This window comes from Bubalus kerabau, chromosome 1 (genome assembly GCF_029407905.1).
Source record: "Bubalus kerabau isolate K-KA32 ecotype Philippines breed swamp buffalo chromosome 1, PCC_UOA_SB_1v2, whole genome shotgun sequence".
Classification (NCBI taxonomy): domain Eukaryota; kingdom Metazoa; phylum Chordata; class Mammalia; order Artiodactyla; family Bovidae; genus Bubalus; species Bubalus kerabau.
This window is the reverse complement of record NC_073624.1, coordinates 186,036,863-186,052,959: the sequence shown is the minus strand read 5'-3', so window position 1 is coordinate 186,052,959 and position 16,097 is coordinate 186,036,863. Positions and strand designations below refer to the sequence as shown.

Genomic DNA, 16,097 nt, shown 5'->3' with positions numbered 1-16,097 from the left:
ACCATGTTTCAAATGAAAGAACAAGATGAAACTTCTGGGGCTATCTTATGACCCTGCAATCCCACTCCTGGACATGATCAGAAAGGATCCTTGAACTCCAGGGTTCATCGAAGGTCTGTTTACAATAGCCAAGACATGTTGTTGTTCAGTTGCTTGGTCATGTCTGACTCTTTGCTACCCCATGAACTGCAGACACGGAAGCCAAGACATGGAAGCAACCTAAATGTCCATCAACAGAGGGGTGAATAAAGAAGATGTGGTACATATATATATAATGGAATATTACTCACCCATTAAAAATAATGAAGTAATGCATTTGCAACAACCTGGATGGGTCTAGAGATTGTCATACTAAGTGAAGTAAGTCAGACAGAGAAGGAGAAATATCATATGATATCCCTTATTTGTGGAATTGAGAGGGTAACAGGAATGAAGGCCAGAGGTCCCCAAGTGGCAGGAGGAAATAAACTGCAAGTGGCAGACTATTTTTCCCCCTTCTCTGTTGACAAAATCAGTTCTGCTTAAGACTAACCTTTTATTTTCTCAAAACTTGGGCTTATAATGGCTCAACAAACCAAAGTTCATGTCAATTGTTTTATGGCCAGGGATGACATCGTGCCATCCTATCTCAAAAATGCATATTGTGGGAGAAGAACCTGGTGAAACTCTCTCAGCCTGGAGGTGTTTCTTTCATCTGATTAGAAAGAATCCCATGGACAGGGGAGCCTGGTGGGCTGCCGTCTATGGGGTCACACAGAGTCGGACACAACTGAAGCAACTTAGCAGCAGCAGCAGCAGCAGCTCGCTAATAGACATAAAATGCCTTGCTTAAAACCAGCAAGGGGACACTCTTTCTGTCTCCTTCTGGCATCTATGTCAGAAGCTTTCTCTATCTATATTATACTTTAATAAAATTTTGCTACACAAAAAGCTCCAAGTAGTCAAGCCTTGTCTCTGACACTGGATTGAAATCCTCTCCTCTGGAGGTCACAAATCCTGGTATAACACACGGCTTGGAGCAGCAACTGTTCATCTTGGGGGCTCATCTGGGATCTTCAAGACAAGGTAAGGATGCTTGGAGTTCTAGTTCTTTGTTCTCCTAGTAAATACACTTTCTACAGTACTTTACTAACTCTATGGTGTGCCTGTGTGTGTGAAAGCAGCATGAATGAGATGTGAAATTGGCCATGGAGCCATCATTGAGCCCTGTTCTGCGGTTTTGTGGTGCCTCATAATGACCAAAGGCAGCCCCAAGGGAAGCCTTGTTGGAGGTTTATACCGACCTGCCAAGGCCAAGAGGCACCCAAAGTTCCTGCAAGGGGAGAGGCCAGAAATGGGTGAAGTGTGTGGACCAAACTTTCTTTCTTCAGTCACCTTTTCTGGTCTCTTTGACCATTTCACTACTGCCTGAGGAATTAGAAATACTAACCAAACATGTCAGAATGTAGACTTTCGAAGGACTTGGAATCCATGCTGTTGGTTGTTCTATCATGCAGTACAGACAAGAGCATGTTCGGGAGCTAGGTGGAGCTCTAGCTCCCAGAAGGCCTCTCAGGCTAGAAGTCACTCTCTTAGCTGCCTGACTCAGGGACTAGTGACCTCAAAGTGAGTCATGGCTGTGCCTCCGATCTATGTGGACAGGAGTCCTGCTGGTGACCATGAGACTTCTGAGGACACAGATCAGGAATCCCAGGATCTGGTGATATTGGAAGTGCAATGAGCTTTTTCCTTTGGTAACACTAGCTCTTAGTGGACCAGAGGAGGCTCTCTGGTGACTTTAGAAGGATTGGTCCCTAAGAGCTCAAGGGAAGAAATCACTTTTTCCTCACTGGCTAGCCCTTCACCACCTCTTTTGCTATCACATATACTGGTATGGTGACACTCGGAAGGGACATCTTGAGTTTTGTGTTTGTTTGTCCTTTATGATTTACCAATTCTACTGCGGTCAGGAATATACTCAGGACCATGCACAGGCATGCAGGAGGTGGGCATTTCCCCTGGCAGTCTTAGCTTGGGAGGCATTCCAAAAGGCTACTCTCTTGAACCTTGGGTGGCATCAGAGGAGGAGCAGAAATCAGATAGAAATTTTAATGGTAAGGAACTGGATATCAATCTGGGATGTCACTAGGTCTACCCCTGGTGCATCTCCATCCCACCTTGGTGGTAGAATGGGGAGGGACGGCAGTGGGTCACCTGCATCGGTAAGAGACAGGTTAATTCCAGCCAGGGAAGGAAGTTTAGGTGGAAGACCTGTCTCCACCCCCTCCTAGAGCAGGGAGGGACACCGCTGGTAGAAAAGGCCACTGGATGCTGCTTTTTCTCTCTTACAGATGGGAGCTGACAGTTCAAGCCTCACTCCTTTGAACTGCATCTTGAAAAACTGGGATAGATTCGACCCCCAGGGCTTAAAAAGACTCACCTGATCTTCCTGTGTGATACTGCATGGCCATGTTATCCATTGGAGGAAGGGGAACAGTGGCTGGTTGGAGCATTATAATATTGTCTTACAATGAGACCAGTTCTGTAGAAATCAAGGGAAACAGGTAGAAGTAGCATATGTGTTGCCTTTTTTTCTCTCTGTGAGACATGCCAGACTTATGTCCTAAGGGTATAGATTTGGGTGTGAAACCTTCAGCTCCCTCCTGTCCTCCTACTTTGCCCCCATATTGGGGGCTTCCACCTGAGCAAACTGAAAGTCAGGGCACCCCTCAGGGGAGGGTTGCCTCTGTCTTGGTAGAAACTCAAACTGAATTTCAAACTTCTCCAGTCTCAGTAGCAGTTCAAACTGCTGTCTCAATATAACCTCAGACTACTCTGGTTTCAATTGAAACTCAGACAATTGAAGTAAAAGAAGCTCAGACAGCTAAAACTAAACATACAGGATGAGATGGAGGACAGGAGACAAAGAGATAAGAAAAAACAGGTTTCTCCAAGCTATCCTTAGGATCCTATGTGAAGGGCAGCCAAAGAGGCTGCTGCTGCTGCTGCTAAGTCACTTCAGTCGTGTCCGACTCTTTGCAACCCCATAGACGGCAGCCCACCAGGCTGAGGAACAGCCAAACAAGATGTTGCCTCTCCATGAAGCACCCACCAGGAAAAATAATCAATCTATGAGAGTTAATGAGCCCTTTTCTTATCAAGAAATACAAAGAATCAAGGAAGACCTGGGAGACTATTTAGAGGACCCAGAAAAATATATTAGAGACTTTAAGGGTGTTACTCTGCTTTATGACCTTACTTGAAAGGATGTGATGTATATCCTGGGGCAGATGCTAACTCCTGACTCAAAAACTCGAGTTTTGGAGAAAGCTATTGAATTATGGAGTTATGGAGATGAATGGCTTGGTAATGAATTAAAAGAAAAAAGGTAAGACAAGATAGCCACCCTCCCTACTGGAAATCAGGTGGTCCCAACTATAGAACCAGACTGGCTGCCATACGACCCAGCAATCCCATTGCTGGGCATACACACTGAGGAAACCAGAAGGGAAAGAGACACGTGTACCCCAATGTTTATCACAGCACTGTTTATAATAGCCAGGACATGAAAGCAACCTAGATGTCCATCAGCAGATGAATGGATAAGAAAGCTGGGGTACATATACACAATGGAGTATTCCTCAGCCATTAAAAAGAATACATTTGAATCAGTTCTAATGAGGTGGGTGAAACTGGAGCCTATTATACAGAGTGAAGTAAGCCAGAAAGAAAAACACTAATACAGTATACTAACACATATATATGGAATCTAGAATGATGGTCGGAGAAGGCACTGGCGACCCACTCCAGTATTCTTGCCTAGAAAATCCCATGGGCAGAGGGGAGAGTCGGACACGACTGAAATGACTTAGCAGCAGCAGCAGCAGCAGCAGCAGAATGATGGTAACGATAACCCTGTATGCGAGACAGATGTATAGAACAGTCTTTTGGACTCTGTGGGAGAGGGCGAGGGTGGGATGATTTGGGAGAATGGCATTGAAACATGTATATTATTATATGTGAAACGGATCGCCAGTCTAGGTTTGATGCATGATACAGGATGCTCGGGGCTGGTGCACTGGGATGGCCCAGAGGGACGGTATGGAGAGGAAGGTGGGAGGGGGGTTCAGGATGGGGAACACGAGTACACCTGTGGTGGATTCATGTCAAGGTATGGCAAAACCAATACAATATTGTAAAGTAATTAGCCTCCAATTAAAATAAATAAATTTATATTAAAAAAAAATAAAAAGAACCAGACTAGGACTATAACACAGCTAAAGGGAGATGGGCTCAGAGTCATTTTTTTCAGATGTATTCTTGAAGGACTCAGGCAAGCACAGGCTAAGACTTTAAACTATGCCAAATTGGCAAACATAGAACAGGAAGAGAAGGAAACACCTGGTAAATTCCTAGACAGACTGTGAGAAGCCCTTCACAGATTCACTGAGATTGATCCTGAAAGTGAAGAGGGAAGAATGATCTGAAAGGACAGATTTCTCTCTCAGTCGGCTCCAGATATCTGCCATAAGCTACTAAAACAAGTGTAAGTATCAAATCAGTCTTTAGATAATTTGTTGCAACTGACTCAGTTTGTTATGGAAGGGAATATGAGGAGAGGAAAGAAAGGCAGAGAAAGACCAAGGAACAGACCGAAGCCCTAATAATGGTGGTCAGAACCATTCTGAGACAGACTGAAAAAAGTGCCCAGTGGGACCCCGGTGGAAAGGGATGGATTTGTTATTACTGTGGAAAGGAGGGGCACCTCAAGTGGGATTGCCCTCAGGCTTCTAAAGCCACCCCTGGGTGCATGTCCTGTCTTCAAAGGACCACACAGGAGAGACTGCCCCCAGAGACATAGGCCCCAGAGGTCAGACTCTCAGGACAATCAAGACTGAAGGTGCCCACACAAGCTCCCATTCTAAATACACCTGAGGAATCCCAGATATTAATAACTGGTGTGTGTGTGGGGGGGGGGGGTGCAATCTGTTTTCTTCCTTTTGGACACCAGGGCAACTTACTCTGTGCTTACTGAAGCCCCTGGACCACTTTCCCCCAATCCACTACTGTAATGGGACTGTCTGGGTGTGCCAAATGTTATTATTTCAGTTGTCCTCTAAGCTGCAATTAGGACTCTGTGCTGTTTTCACACGAGTTTCTGATAGTGCCAGAGTCTCCCTCACCCCTTTTGGGGAGGGATATGCTGAGCAAGGTCCATGCCTCTGTTTTCATGAATATGAAGCCCTCTCTTTCTTTCCCATTAATTGAGCAAAATGTAAATCCTAGAGTGTGGGATGATGGGAAAACTGTGGGTCAAGCCCAAAATGCTATTCCTGTCATTGTCAAGCTCAAAGACTCTCACATATTTCCACACATCAAAAGCAGTATCCTCTAAAGCCCGAGGTTAAGGAAGGGTTAAAACCTATCACTGAACATTTACAGGAGCAGGGGCTATTAATTCCCTGCAACAGTCCATGCAACACTCCTATTTTGAGTGTGAAAAAGTCAAATGATAAATGGAGACTAGCTCAAGATTTACAAATAATAAATGAGACTGTGGTTCCTTTACACCCCATGGTGCCTAATTCTTACACTTTATTGTCTGAAATTCCTGAATCAGCGAACTATTGTTCAGTCATTGATTTGAAGGCCTAATCATACCCAAAGGGATGAGAGCCATAGGCCCAAGAGAATTAAGCCTGTACTAAATTATCCCCTACCTATGACTTTAAGACAATTGGGAGGATTTGGGGTCATCACAGGCTACTGCAGCATTTGGATTCCAGGTTATAGGAAACTTGTCCAGCCTTTATATAAACTTATAACTGAAACTCAACAAGCCCAAACCGACAAGGTGATTTGGTCTCCAGATACTCAAACGACTTTTAAGGCTCTTCAAGCTCATCTCCTGCATTTCCTGCTTTGAGCTTGCCCACGGGATCAGAGTTTAATATGTTTGTCACTGAAAGAAAAGGTATGGCCTAGGGAGTTGTGACCCAACCTCGAGGACCTCACCAGCAACCTTTAGGACACCTGAGTAGAGAATTAGATGTAGTGGCATGTCGGTGGCCACGTGTCTAAGAGTAATTGCTACTATTGCTTTAATAGTACCTGAAGCTCTTACGTTTTAATGGGCAAATTCTTACTGTACTGACTTCCATGATGTCAGTGAAATCTTAAGCTCTAAAGTTAATATCTGGATGACAGACAGGTGGCTTCTTACATATCAGTCATTGTTGTTAGAAGGACCAATAACTAAGCTTAAAGTTTGTGAAAACTTAAATCCTGCCACTTTCCTTCCTGAGAAAAAAAATGAAACACCTGATCACGATTGTTCCCAATTTCTAACCTTAAACTATACAGTGCAGGAAGATCTAAGGGATACCCTATTAGATCATTCCGACATGAAATTATTTACAGATGGCAGTTCTGTTGTTTGGGATGGGAAGCAGAAAACAGATTATGCCATGGTGGTGGCTGGACAGGTTTTAAAACCGAAGTCTCTCCCAGGAACTCCAGGAAGGGACTCCTGACTCAGCCTCTGAGTCAAGCAAGCCACTGTTTGAGCCAGGAACTGAGGTCCTGATAAAGACATTGGGACCTGGGGGGCAATCTCTCAAGCCCCTCTGGGAAGGCCCTTAACAGGTTACTCTTTCTTCTCTCACAGCTGTCAAGGTGCCAAGAACTGATTCATGGGTATACCACACTTGAGTTAAAAAGTGGCATACTGACCCCTCAGACTAAGTGATATCATTTTAATGTCTTTATTCTCTATGATTTTACTTTTCACTTCTTAGATGGGCCCAATAATCTCTGTGGCCCTGCATCTGCTGACTCCAAAAATCCTGACTCCGCTGTTTGACTCTCAAGACAACACCTTCCTGTCCTGGGCTCATTCCTAAGACACATTCCACAATAGGTCTAATTGCTGGGTCTGCGGAGTGCTCCCCTCCTCATCGGTGGAAGGCTTCCCAGGGCGGGCATCTCCACGTCAGGGAAAGGACTTTCTCCAAGTCTGCAACTACCTTCGACAGCAACAATCATATGTGATCCCTCTTCTTAATCTGATGACATCTAACAATCCTAAAATGGACTAGTGTAACATTTTGTACCTTAACTATGGACATAAGGTGACTTTTAACTTTGCTGATAGTTCTGTTTTTGCTGTTTGTTCCATGCATCTGCAACTGGGTAGTTGGGTTTGTTTCTAGCCACGTGAAGGCTTTTAAGTTACAAACAGATGGCCAAACTCCTACGAGCGCCACAGCTTTCTCCAACTACTACCTGGGGCCTCTGGATCAGAGACCCTTAATATGAGGATTAGGAGAATATGTTGCCTCACAAACTTAGGGACAACACCCCTTATCAGTGGAAGCAGTTATGGGATGAGAATGCCACCCCGTTCCCTAGGCAACATAATTCTCCTAAAAGAAAAGGGGGAAATGAGAGGGTAATAGGTAGGAGGCCAGAGGCCCCCAGGCATCAGGAAAAAATAAAGTGCAAGTGACAGATGTATTTTTTCCCCTTTTTTGTTGACAAAACCAGTTCTGCCTAAGACTAACCATTTTTTTTCTTTTCTCAAACCTTGGGCTGATAATGGCTCCACAAACCAGTGTTCATATCAATTGTTTTAGGCTGGGGCATGACACCTCATGTCATTCTATCTCAAAAATGCATATTGTGAGAGAGGGGCCTGGTGAAACTCCCTCAGCCTTGAGGTGTCTCATTTATCTGATTAACAGCTCACCAGCAGACAAAAAACACCTTGCTAAAAACTAGCAAGTGGGCTCTCTTTCTGTTTCCTTCTGATGTCTGTGTCAGAAGCTTTCTCCATCTCTGTTATATTTTGATAAAACTTTGCTGCACAAAAATCTCCAAGTATTCAAGCCTTGTCACTGACCCTGGATTGAAATTCTCTCCTCCAGAGGTCACAGATCCCAGTGTAACACATGGCTCACAGCTGCAATCCTTCAAGAGCAAGACCCAGATTCCCCCACAGCCAGTCCCTCCCTTCAGGAAGCTTCCACAAGCCTCTTATCCTTATCCATCAAAAGGCAGACAGAATGAAAGCCACAATGACCGAATACTAACCAAACTGATCACATGGATCACAGTCTTGTCTAATTCAATGAAACCATGAGCCATGCTGGGTAGGGCCACCCAAGACAGATGGGTCATGGTGGAGAGTTCTGACAAAACGTGGTCCATTGGAGAAGGGAATAGCAAGCCGCTTCAGTATTCTTGCCTTGAGAACCCCATGAATTGTATGAACAGTATGAAAAGATATGACACTGAAAGATGAACTCCCCAGATGAGTAGGTGCCCAATATGCTACTGGAGAATAGCAGAGAAATAACTCCATAAAGAATGAAGAGGCTGAGCCAAAGTGAAAAAATGCCCAGTTGTGGATGTGACTGGTGAGGGAAATAAAGTTCAGTGCTGTAAAGAACACTACTGGTAGGACCATCAATTGGTGCATCCACTGTGTAGAGCAATATGGAAGTTCTTTTAAAAAACTAAAAGTAGACCTACCATATGATCCAGCAATCCCACTCTAGGGCATATATCCAAAGAAAACTAATTTGAAAAGAAACATGCACCCTAATGTTCTGCTGCCACTGCTAAGTCGATTCAATCATGTCTGACTCTGTGCGACCCCATAGATGGCAGCCCGCCAGGCTCCCCCATCCCTGGGATTCTCCAGGCAAGAACACTGGAGTGGGTTGCTATTTCCTTCTCCACCCTAATGTTCAGAGCAGCACTATTTGCAACAGTCAAAATACAGAAGCAACCTGAATGTCCATCCACAGATGAATGGATATCAAAGATGTGATACATGTATACAGTGGACTGTTAGCCATAAAAAAGAATGAAATAATGCCATTTGTAGCAACATGGATGGACCTCTAGATTCTCATATTAAGTGAGGTACATCAGACAATGATAAATATCATATGATGTCGTCTCTATGTGGAATCTAGAAAAAATGAAACAAATGAACCTATTTACAAAACAGAAACAGATTCAGATTCACAGACACTGAAAACAAATTTATGGTTACCAAATGGGAAAGGGGAGGGTGGAGGAATAAATTAGGAGTTTGGGATTAGCAGATACATACTATTGTATATAAAATACACATCAAGAACCTACTGCATAGCACAGGGAACTATATTCAAATCTTGTAATAACCTATAATGGAAAAGAATCTTAAAAAGAATAGATAAATACAACAGAAACTAACACAACATTGTACATCGACTATACTTCAGTAAAAAAGAACTGTTTCAGATTTACAGAAATGTGATGATCGTACCGATGTACCCAGCACCCACGTACCCCCATGAGTAACATCTCCATAGACACCAAGCATCTCCTTCACTTCTCTCTCCTGTGAATGTTTTAGAAACAGGGATAACATTCATATTCCCAAGGAGGATTTACAGATTAGTTGGAGCTCACTAAATATTTGAGAAATGAAGGAACAGAGAACCAAAGGAGGAAAGAAAGAACCACTTAATTCAGACTCATGAAATCTCAATCTTTATTCTCTTGCTAACCCATAACCCAATCCTGATCTTTTTCTTAACCAAAAAAAAAAAAAAAAATTGCTTTTTAAAGAAAGAAATTAAAACCAAAGAATTACTATGTAATATATCAAACATTTACATCTCCACCACCTAGAAAGGAGAATTAGTAACATTTTGGGGGGCTTCCTGGTGGCCCAGTGGTAAAGAATCCACCTGCCAATGCAGAAGACACAGGTTCGATCCCCGGGTTGGAAAGATCCCCTGGAGGAGGAAATGGCAATGCACTCCAGTATTCTTGCCTAGGAAAACCCATGAACAGAGGCACCTGGAGGGCTACAGTCCATGGAGTCCCTAAAGCACTATTTAGCAACTAAACAGCAACAACACCAGCATTTTATTATATTTATTTTGCGTCTTAATTAATAACATTTTATTATATTCATTTTGGGTCTTTTTAAACCATGAAAATAACATTTGATGGATACAATGACTTCCTTTGACTCTCCAACCCTAGGTTCTATTTCTCTTTCCATTTCCCCAAGGTGGCAAATAGTATTTATTTAGTATATATCCTTCCTTTCTGAATTTCAGAGATATATGCATTATATGCATCTGAACAGACATGGATTTAAACATAAAGTCATACATAAAACACCCCATCAGTGAACAGTATCTAGCATTGTTTTGTGCATTTCCATTGTTATCTATATTTGCCTAAGTGTGTAATAAATGTACTTACAGTTCATCTTATATTTTTAAGTTCAACTGGTCTTTAAAGATGATGTCTGTGAAATGGGAATGTCATACTGCATATTACAATTAATAACCGAACACAAGAGAACAAGATGGTGGAGGAGAAGGTGGACATGGAGTACATCTCTCTCCAGGGATATATCAGGAATACACCTTCAGACACAGAAGTGAATGCAGAACGCCGGCTGAGAGCAGACAGGAGTACCTGAGCAGTGGAAAAGAATATATAGAACCATGCAAAACTCGGTAGGATGAAGGAACTGGGGGGAAAACAGGAGTGTTAGTAGGACTGGACCTGCCCTCAGTGGGTGGGGGAACTGAAGCAGGGGTCCAATCCCCACATCAGGGCAATTGTCTTGAATCAGAGGAGAAACATTTAAAGGCTGAGACTGAAACAGCTGATCTGTGGCAGCCTAAATGGAATGAGAATCAGACAGTCCTTGTCACAGCCATACATACCCTGGGCAGGAATGCTGGCCCCCTGGAAGGTGCAGGGGCTGGGAGCTGGAGCTTATCAATTGTGGAGCAATCCCAGGGCAAGAGCCTCTGTTGACTGTGGAGAGACGGATTGAGGGGATGTGAGAGAGGAGATCATGGTGGGAAATGATGGTGAAGGAAAGCCAGGCAGCCATGGAAGCCTGGCGATACTGCTGAGTCACGTGTAGGGGATGGAACAATCCCCATAGCTTCTCTCCCCCTACACATCAGCAGTTGCAGCTGAACAATAGAGAGGCTGGCTCATCAAACACCTGGGGGGGTGGGGTTGGGAGGGGAGCGGAGGGTGCTATGTGCCTGACACACCACACAACAGAGAAGGACCCCAGGCAAGGGAGACCTCTAAGTGCCTGAACAGGTGGACCTAAGGAGAAAGAGTGGCCAAAGAGACCTCTGATCGCCAGCTACAAGAGACTCGAAAAAGGACTCTGATAGGACCATAACTCCTGTGGCAGAGGCAGTCCGTGTCCCTGCACACTTGGTGCCGGCAGGGTCCCCGCAAGCCAAGCAGCTGCACCACCTTCACACTCAACTCTCACTGGGGCAGAGCAGCCACAGGCAAAAAAAGTCTTGCTTCTATGCATGAAGGGTTGCTTCGGTAGTGTTTGACTCTTTGGGACCCAGCAGACTGTGGCCGGCCAGGCTTCTCTGTCAGAGAGGGGGTTCTCCAGGCAAGAATACTGGAGCATATTGGCCAATACTGGTTGCCATACCCTTCTAGAGCACTGTATTTCCTGCTGCCCTAGCCGCCAAACCCCCTGAGCACCTGGTGCTGCCAGAACCCTTGGGATCCAAGAAGCTGCATCACCTCTGCATCTGGCCCTCACAGGGGCAAACTCAAACCCTCCAGGGCAGCCTCAGGAGCAAAACCCCAGTGGATGACCCACATGCAGAGGTGGAAATAAAACCACAATTGAAACCCAGGGGCAGTGTGGCTAAGGAAGAAGACCCAAAACTTTCCCACCAGCTGTACAAGCTGCAGATTAAACCCACATGATCAACTAGGCAAACTCTGTGTCTCTGGAACATATAAAATGGCATTGAGAGCTCCCACAAAATAAAACACACTAGTTCTGATAGCCATGGACATTGGAGGCAAGAACACACAAGAGTAGGACCAGATTAGAATCTGAGCTCCCCCACAGCAGGTCCAGAGCTCAGCACAGTGCTGGAGGGCATCCTAGGGAGGCGAGGTGGACTCTGACTTCCAGCAAGGGAAAGGACTCTGACAGCAGTGACTCAAGAAAAACGTTTATTATTCTTATTTTTTTGACTTGTTCTATAGGTTCTTTTGGATTTTTTTCTTTTTTCTTTTTTCCCCCTTTCTGTTGTAGTTGTCAATTTTATTGGCACTAAGAAATCCAATTAAGCTTGTGAGCTTTTTTTTTCCTCAGTCACATTTTTTATTGTTGTCATAAGCCTCTGCCTCTACGCTGGGCTTTTGCAGTTCTGTGGAGTTTTTCTCAGTTTTTTCTTTTCTATTTTTTTAATTTTTTAAACCTATTATTATTTTTTCTACATTTATTCCTTTGTTTTCTTTTCCTACTTTTCTTTTCCCCTTGCAGTTAATCTTTAATGCATATAAATCTTTTTCAACTACCTCTATTTAACTTTGCATATCTATTCTTTCTTTTTTTTCTTTCTTTCCTTTCCTCTCAACATATTTGTTAGTTTTGTTTTCATTGCTTTATTCCCCACTTGGCACTTCGCTTTAATTTTGTTTTCTAGTTTGTGCTTTAGTTTTGTTCTTAACTGATAAATATAACCTTTGATTTCCTTTGTTGACCAGGTCGTCTACTGTACTTTATTTTTGTTGAACTGTTTTCAGTTTGTTCATGGGTATTGGAAGGAAAGTTATGACCAACCTAGATAGCATATTCAAAAGCAGAGACATTACTTTGCCAACAAAGGCTCGTCTAGTCAAGGCTATGGTTTTTCCTGTGGTCATGTATGGATGTGAGAGTTGGACTGTGAAGAAGGCTGAGCACCGAAGAATTGATGCTTTTCAACTGTGGTGTTGGAGAAGACTCTTGAGAGTCCCTTGGACTGCAAGGAAATACAACCAGTCCATTCTGAAGGAGATCAGCCCTGGGATTTCTTTGGAAGGAATGATGCTAAAGCTGAAACTCCAGTACTTTGGCCACCTCATGCGAAGAGATGACTCATTGGAAAAGACTCTGATGCTGGGAGGGATTGGGGGCAGGAGGAGAAGGGGACGACAGAGGATGAGATGGCTGGATGGCATCACTGACTCGATGGACGTGAGTCTGGGTGAACTCCGGGAGTTGGTGATGGACAGGGAGGCCTGGCATGCTGCGATTCATGGGGTCGCAAAGAGTTGGACATCACTGAGCAACTGATCTGATCTGATCTGATATATGTATATGTGTATATTCCATTATTTTAATTATTATTTGCCTGATTTTGTAACTGTTAGTTATCTGGGGCTCATCTTTGGTTTCTCATTTTTTGGATATTTGTTTTAATCCCACTTAATGCTGTAACAAACTACTTGTGGAATCTTCATTCCTGACCAGAGATCAAGCCCTGAGCCTTTGGAGTGGGAGCACTGACTCCAAGACCCTAGACCCTAAGTATCAAATATTGAGAACTCACACAAAGGAAACCACTTGAATACAAGACCCAGCATCATCCAACCACCACTAGCACCCTGTGAAGGATGCCTCGTCTAAACAACAAACAAAGCAAAAATATAAACCCATTCATCAGCAGACAGGATTACCACTTCATTCAGCCTTGCCCATCAGAGGAAAAACAAACAAAAAACTCAGCACAAATCTCACCCTATCTTAGTTCCCCAACCAGGGATGGAACCCATATCCCTTGCAGTGGAAGCCTGAAAACCTAACCACTGGACTGCCAGTTAAGTCCCCTCTCGTAGCTCTTTAGTTTTTTAATCATTTTACTTTAAAAGAGAAAACATAAATAGAGAAAACCAGGGTAATGATCAACCAAATGTATATAGCAAGGAGCCAGAGCATGTGGGCACATCCACAGATATTTGTTGATTGATAAAGAGAGGAAAACTACTGGTAGACTTCAGGGCAGGGTTCCAAACTTTCCAGATGTAGAGAGACTGAGGGGTCAGCTAACTCCACATTCTGCAGAAGAGGAAGCAGTGGACCAGAAAGATAAATGAGTGTGCTCAAACTTGCAAGGCTAGTTGCTCATAAGAGCCAGCCAGGGTCCTGGATTTCAGGGTTGGACATATCATACAAACCACTGGACCAACATTGCTGCTGCTGCTGCTAAGTCGCTTCAGTCGTGTCCGACTCTGTGCGACCCCATAGATGGCAGCCCGCCAGGCTCCCCCGTCCCTGGGATTCTCCAGGCAAGAACACTGGAGTGGGTTGTCATTTCCTTCTCCAATGCATGAAAGTGAAGAGTGAAAGTGAAGTCGCTCAGTCATGTCCGACTCTGTGCGACCCCATGGACTGCAGCCTACCAGGCTCCTCTGTCCATGGGATTTTCCAGGCAAGAGTACTGGAGTGGGGTGCCATTGCCTTCTCCAACATTAGGAGGGCAGAAACCAAAGGGAAGAAACAGCTCAACCTTCTTCAAGGAAAGAATTCAACTTTCCTTAAAGCCTGGGAAAAGGACACCTCAAACAAAATAAGTTAAAAAATAAAATAAAATAAAAATGAAAAGGCAGAGAAATACTGCACAAATGAAGGAACAAACTAGAAACACAGAAGTCCAAATAAGTAAAAAGGAAATAGGCAAACTATCTGAAAAAGAATTCAGAATAATGATAGTAAATATGATTTAAAAAAAAAAAACCTTGAAAACAAAATGGAGAAAATGCAAGAATCAATTAACAAAGACCTAGAAGAATGAAAGAATTAGCATTCAGAGACAAACAGCACAATTACTGGAATTAAAAATACTATAGAAGGAATCAATAGCAGAATATCTGAAGCAGAAGAACGAATCAGTGAGCTGGAAGATAAAATGGTGGAAATGACTTCTGAAAGGCAGAATAAAGTAAAAATAATGAAAAGAACTGAGGACAGTCTCAGAGACCTCTGGGACCATATCAAACACACCAACATTTGAATTAAAGGGGTCCCAGAAGAAGATAAAAAGAAAGGATATGAGAAAATTTTTGAAAAGATTATAGTTGAAAATTTCCCCAACGTGGAAAAGGAAATAGTCAATCAAGTCCAAGAGGCACAAAGAGTGCTATGCAGGACAACCCAAGGAGAAACGCCAAGACACATACTAATCAAACTAACAAAGACTAAACACAAACAAAGAATATTAAAAGCAGCAAGGGAGAAGCAACAAGTAACATACAAAGGAAACCCCATATGCTTAACAGCTGATCTTTCAGCAGAAACTCTGCAGGCCAGAAGGGAATGGCAGGATATATTTAAAGTACTGAAAGGGAAAAAGCTACAACCAAGATTACTGTAACTACCAAGGATCGCATTCAAAATTGATGGAGAAATAAAAAGCTTTTCAGACAAGCAAAAGTCAAGAGAATTCAGTACCAGCAAACCAGCTTTACAACAAATGTTAAAGGGACTTATATAGTCAAGAAATATAAGAGAAGAAAAAAGATCTACAAAATCAACCCCAAACAATTAAGAAAATGGCAATAGGAACATATATATCAATAATTATTTTAAATGTAAATGGATTAAATGCTCCAACCAAAAGACACAAATTGGCTGAATGGATACAAAAACAAGACCCATATATATGCTGTCTACAAGGAACCCACTTCAGACCTCAAGACACATATAGACTGGAAGTGAGAGGATGGAAAAATATCTCCTGTGCAAATGGGAAGCAAAAGAAAGCTGGAGTAGCAATCCTCATATCAGACAAAATAGACATTAAAATAAAGAATATTCCAAGAAATAAAGAAGTTCACTACATAATGATCAAGGGATCAATCCAAGAGGAAGACATAATAATTGGAAATATCTATGCACCCAACATAGGAGCATCTCAATACATAAGACAAACACTAACAGACATAAAAGGAGAAATTGACAGTAACACAATAATAGGAGGAGACTTTACTCCACTCATCAATAGACAGATCATCAAAACAAAATTAATATGGAAACACAAGTCTTAAATGATACATTAGATGAGCTGGATCTCATTGATATCTTCAGGACATTCCATCCAAATGCAGAAGAAAACATCTTCTTCTCAAGTGCACATGCAATATTCTCCAGGATAGACCATATCATGGGTCACCAATCAAGCCTCAGTAAATTTAAGAAAATTGAAATCATATCAAGCATCTTCTCTGACCACAATGCTATGAGACTAGACATCAATTACAAGAAAAAAACTCTAAGA

At 42.9% G+C, this 16,097-nt stretch overlaps 1 protein-coding gene across 1 annotated transcript in view; it reads left to right on the top strand.

The window, feature by feature from the left end:
- Positions 1–1,234: 1,234 nt before the first annotated feature.
- Positions 1,235–16,097, top strand: part of LOC129624517 (adhesion G protein-coupled receptor E1-like) — a 47,845-nt gene continuing 32,982 nt past the window's right edge. The window contains exon 1 of the mRNA XM_055542585.1: positions 1,235–1,337. Coding sequence (XP_055398560.1) covers positions 1,235–1,337 — 103 coding nt within the window. The remainder of the gene's footprint in view (positions 1,338–16,097) is intronic.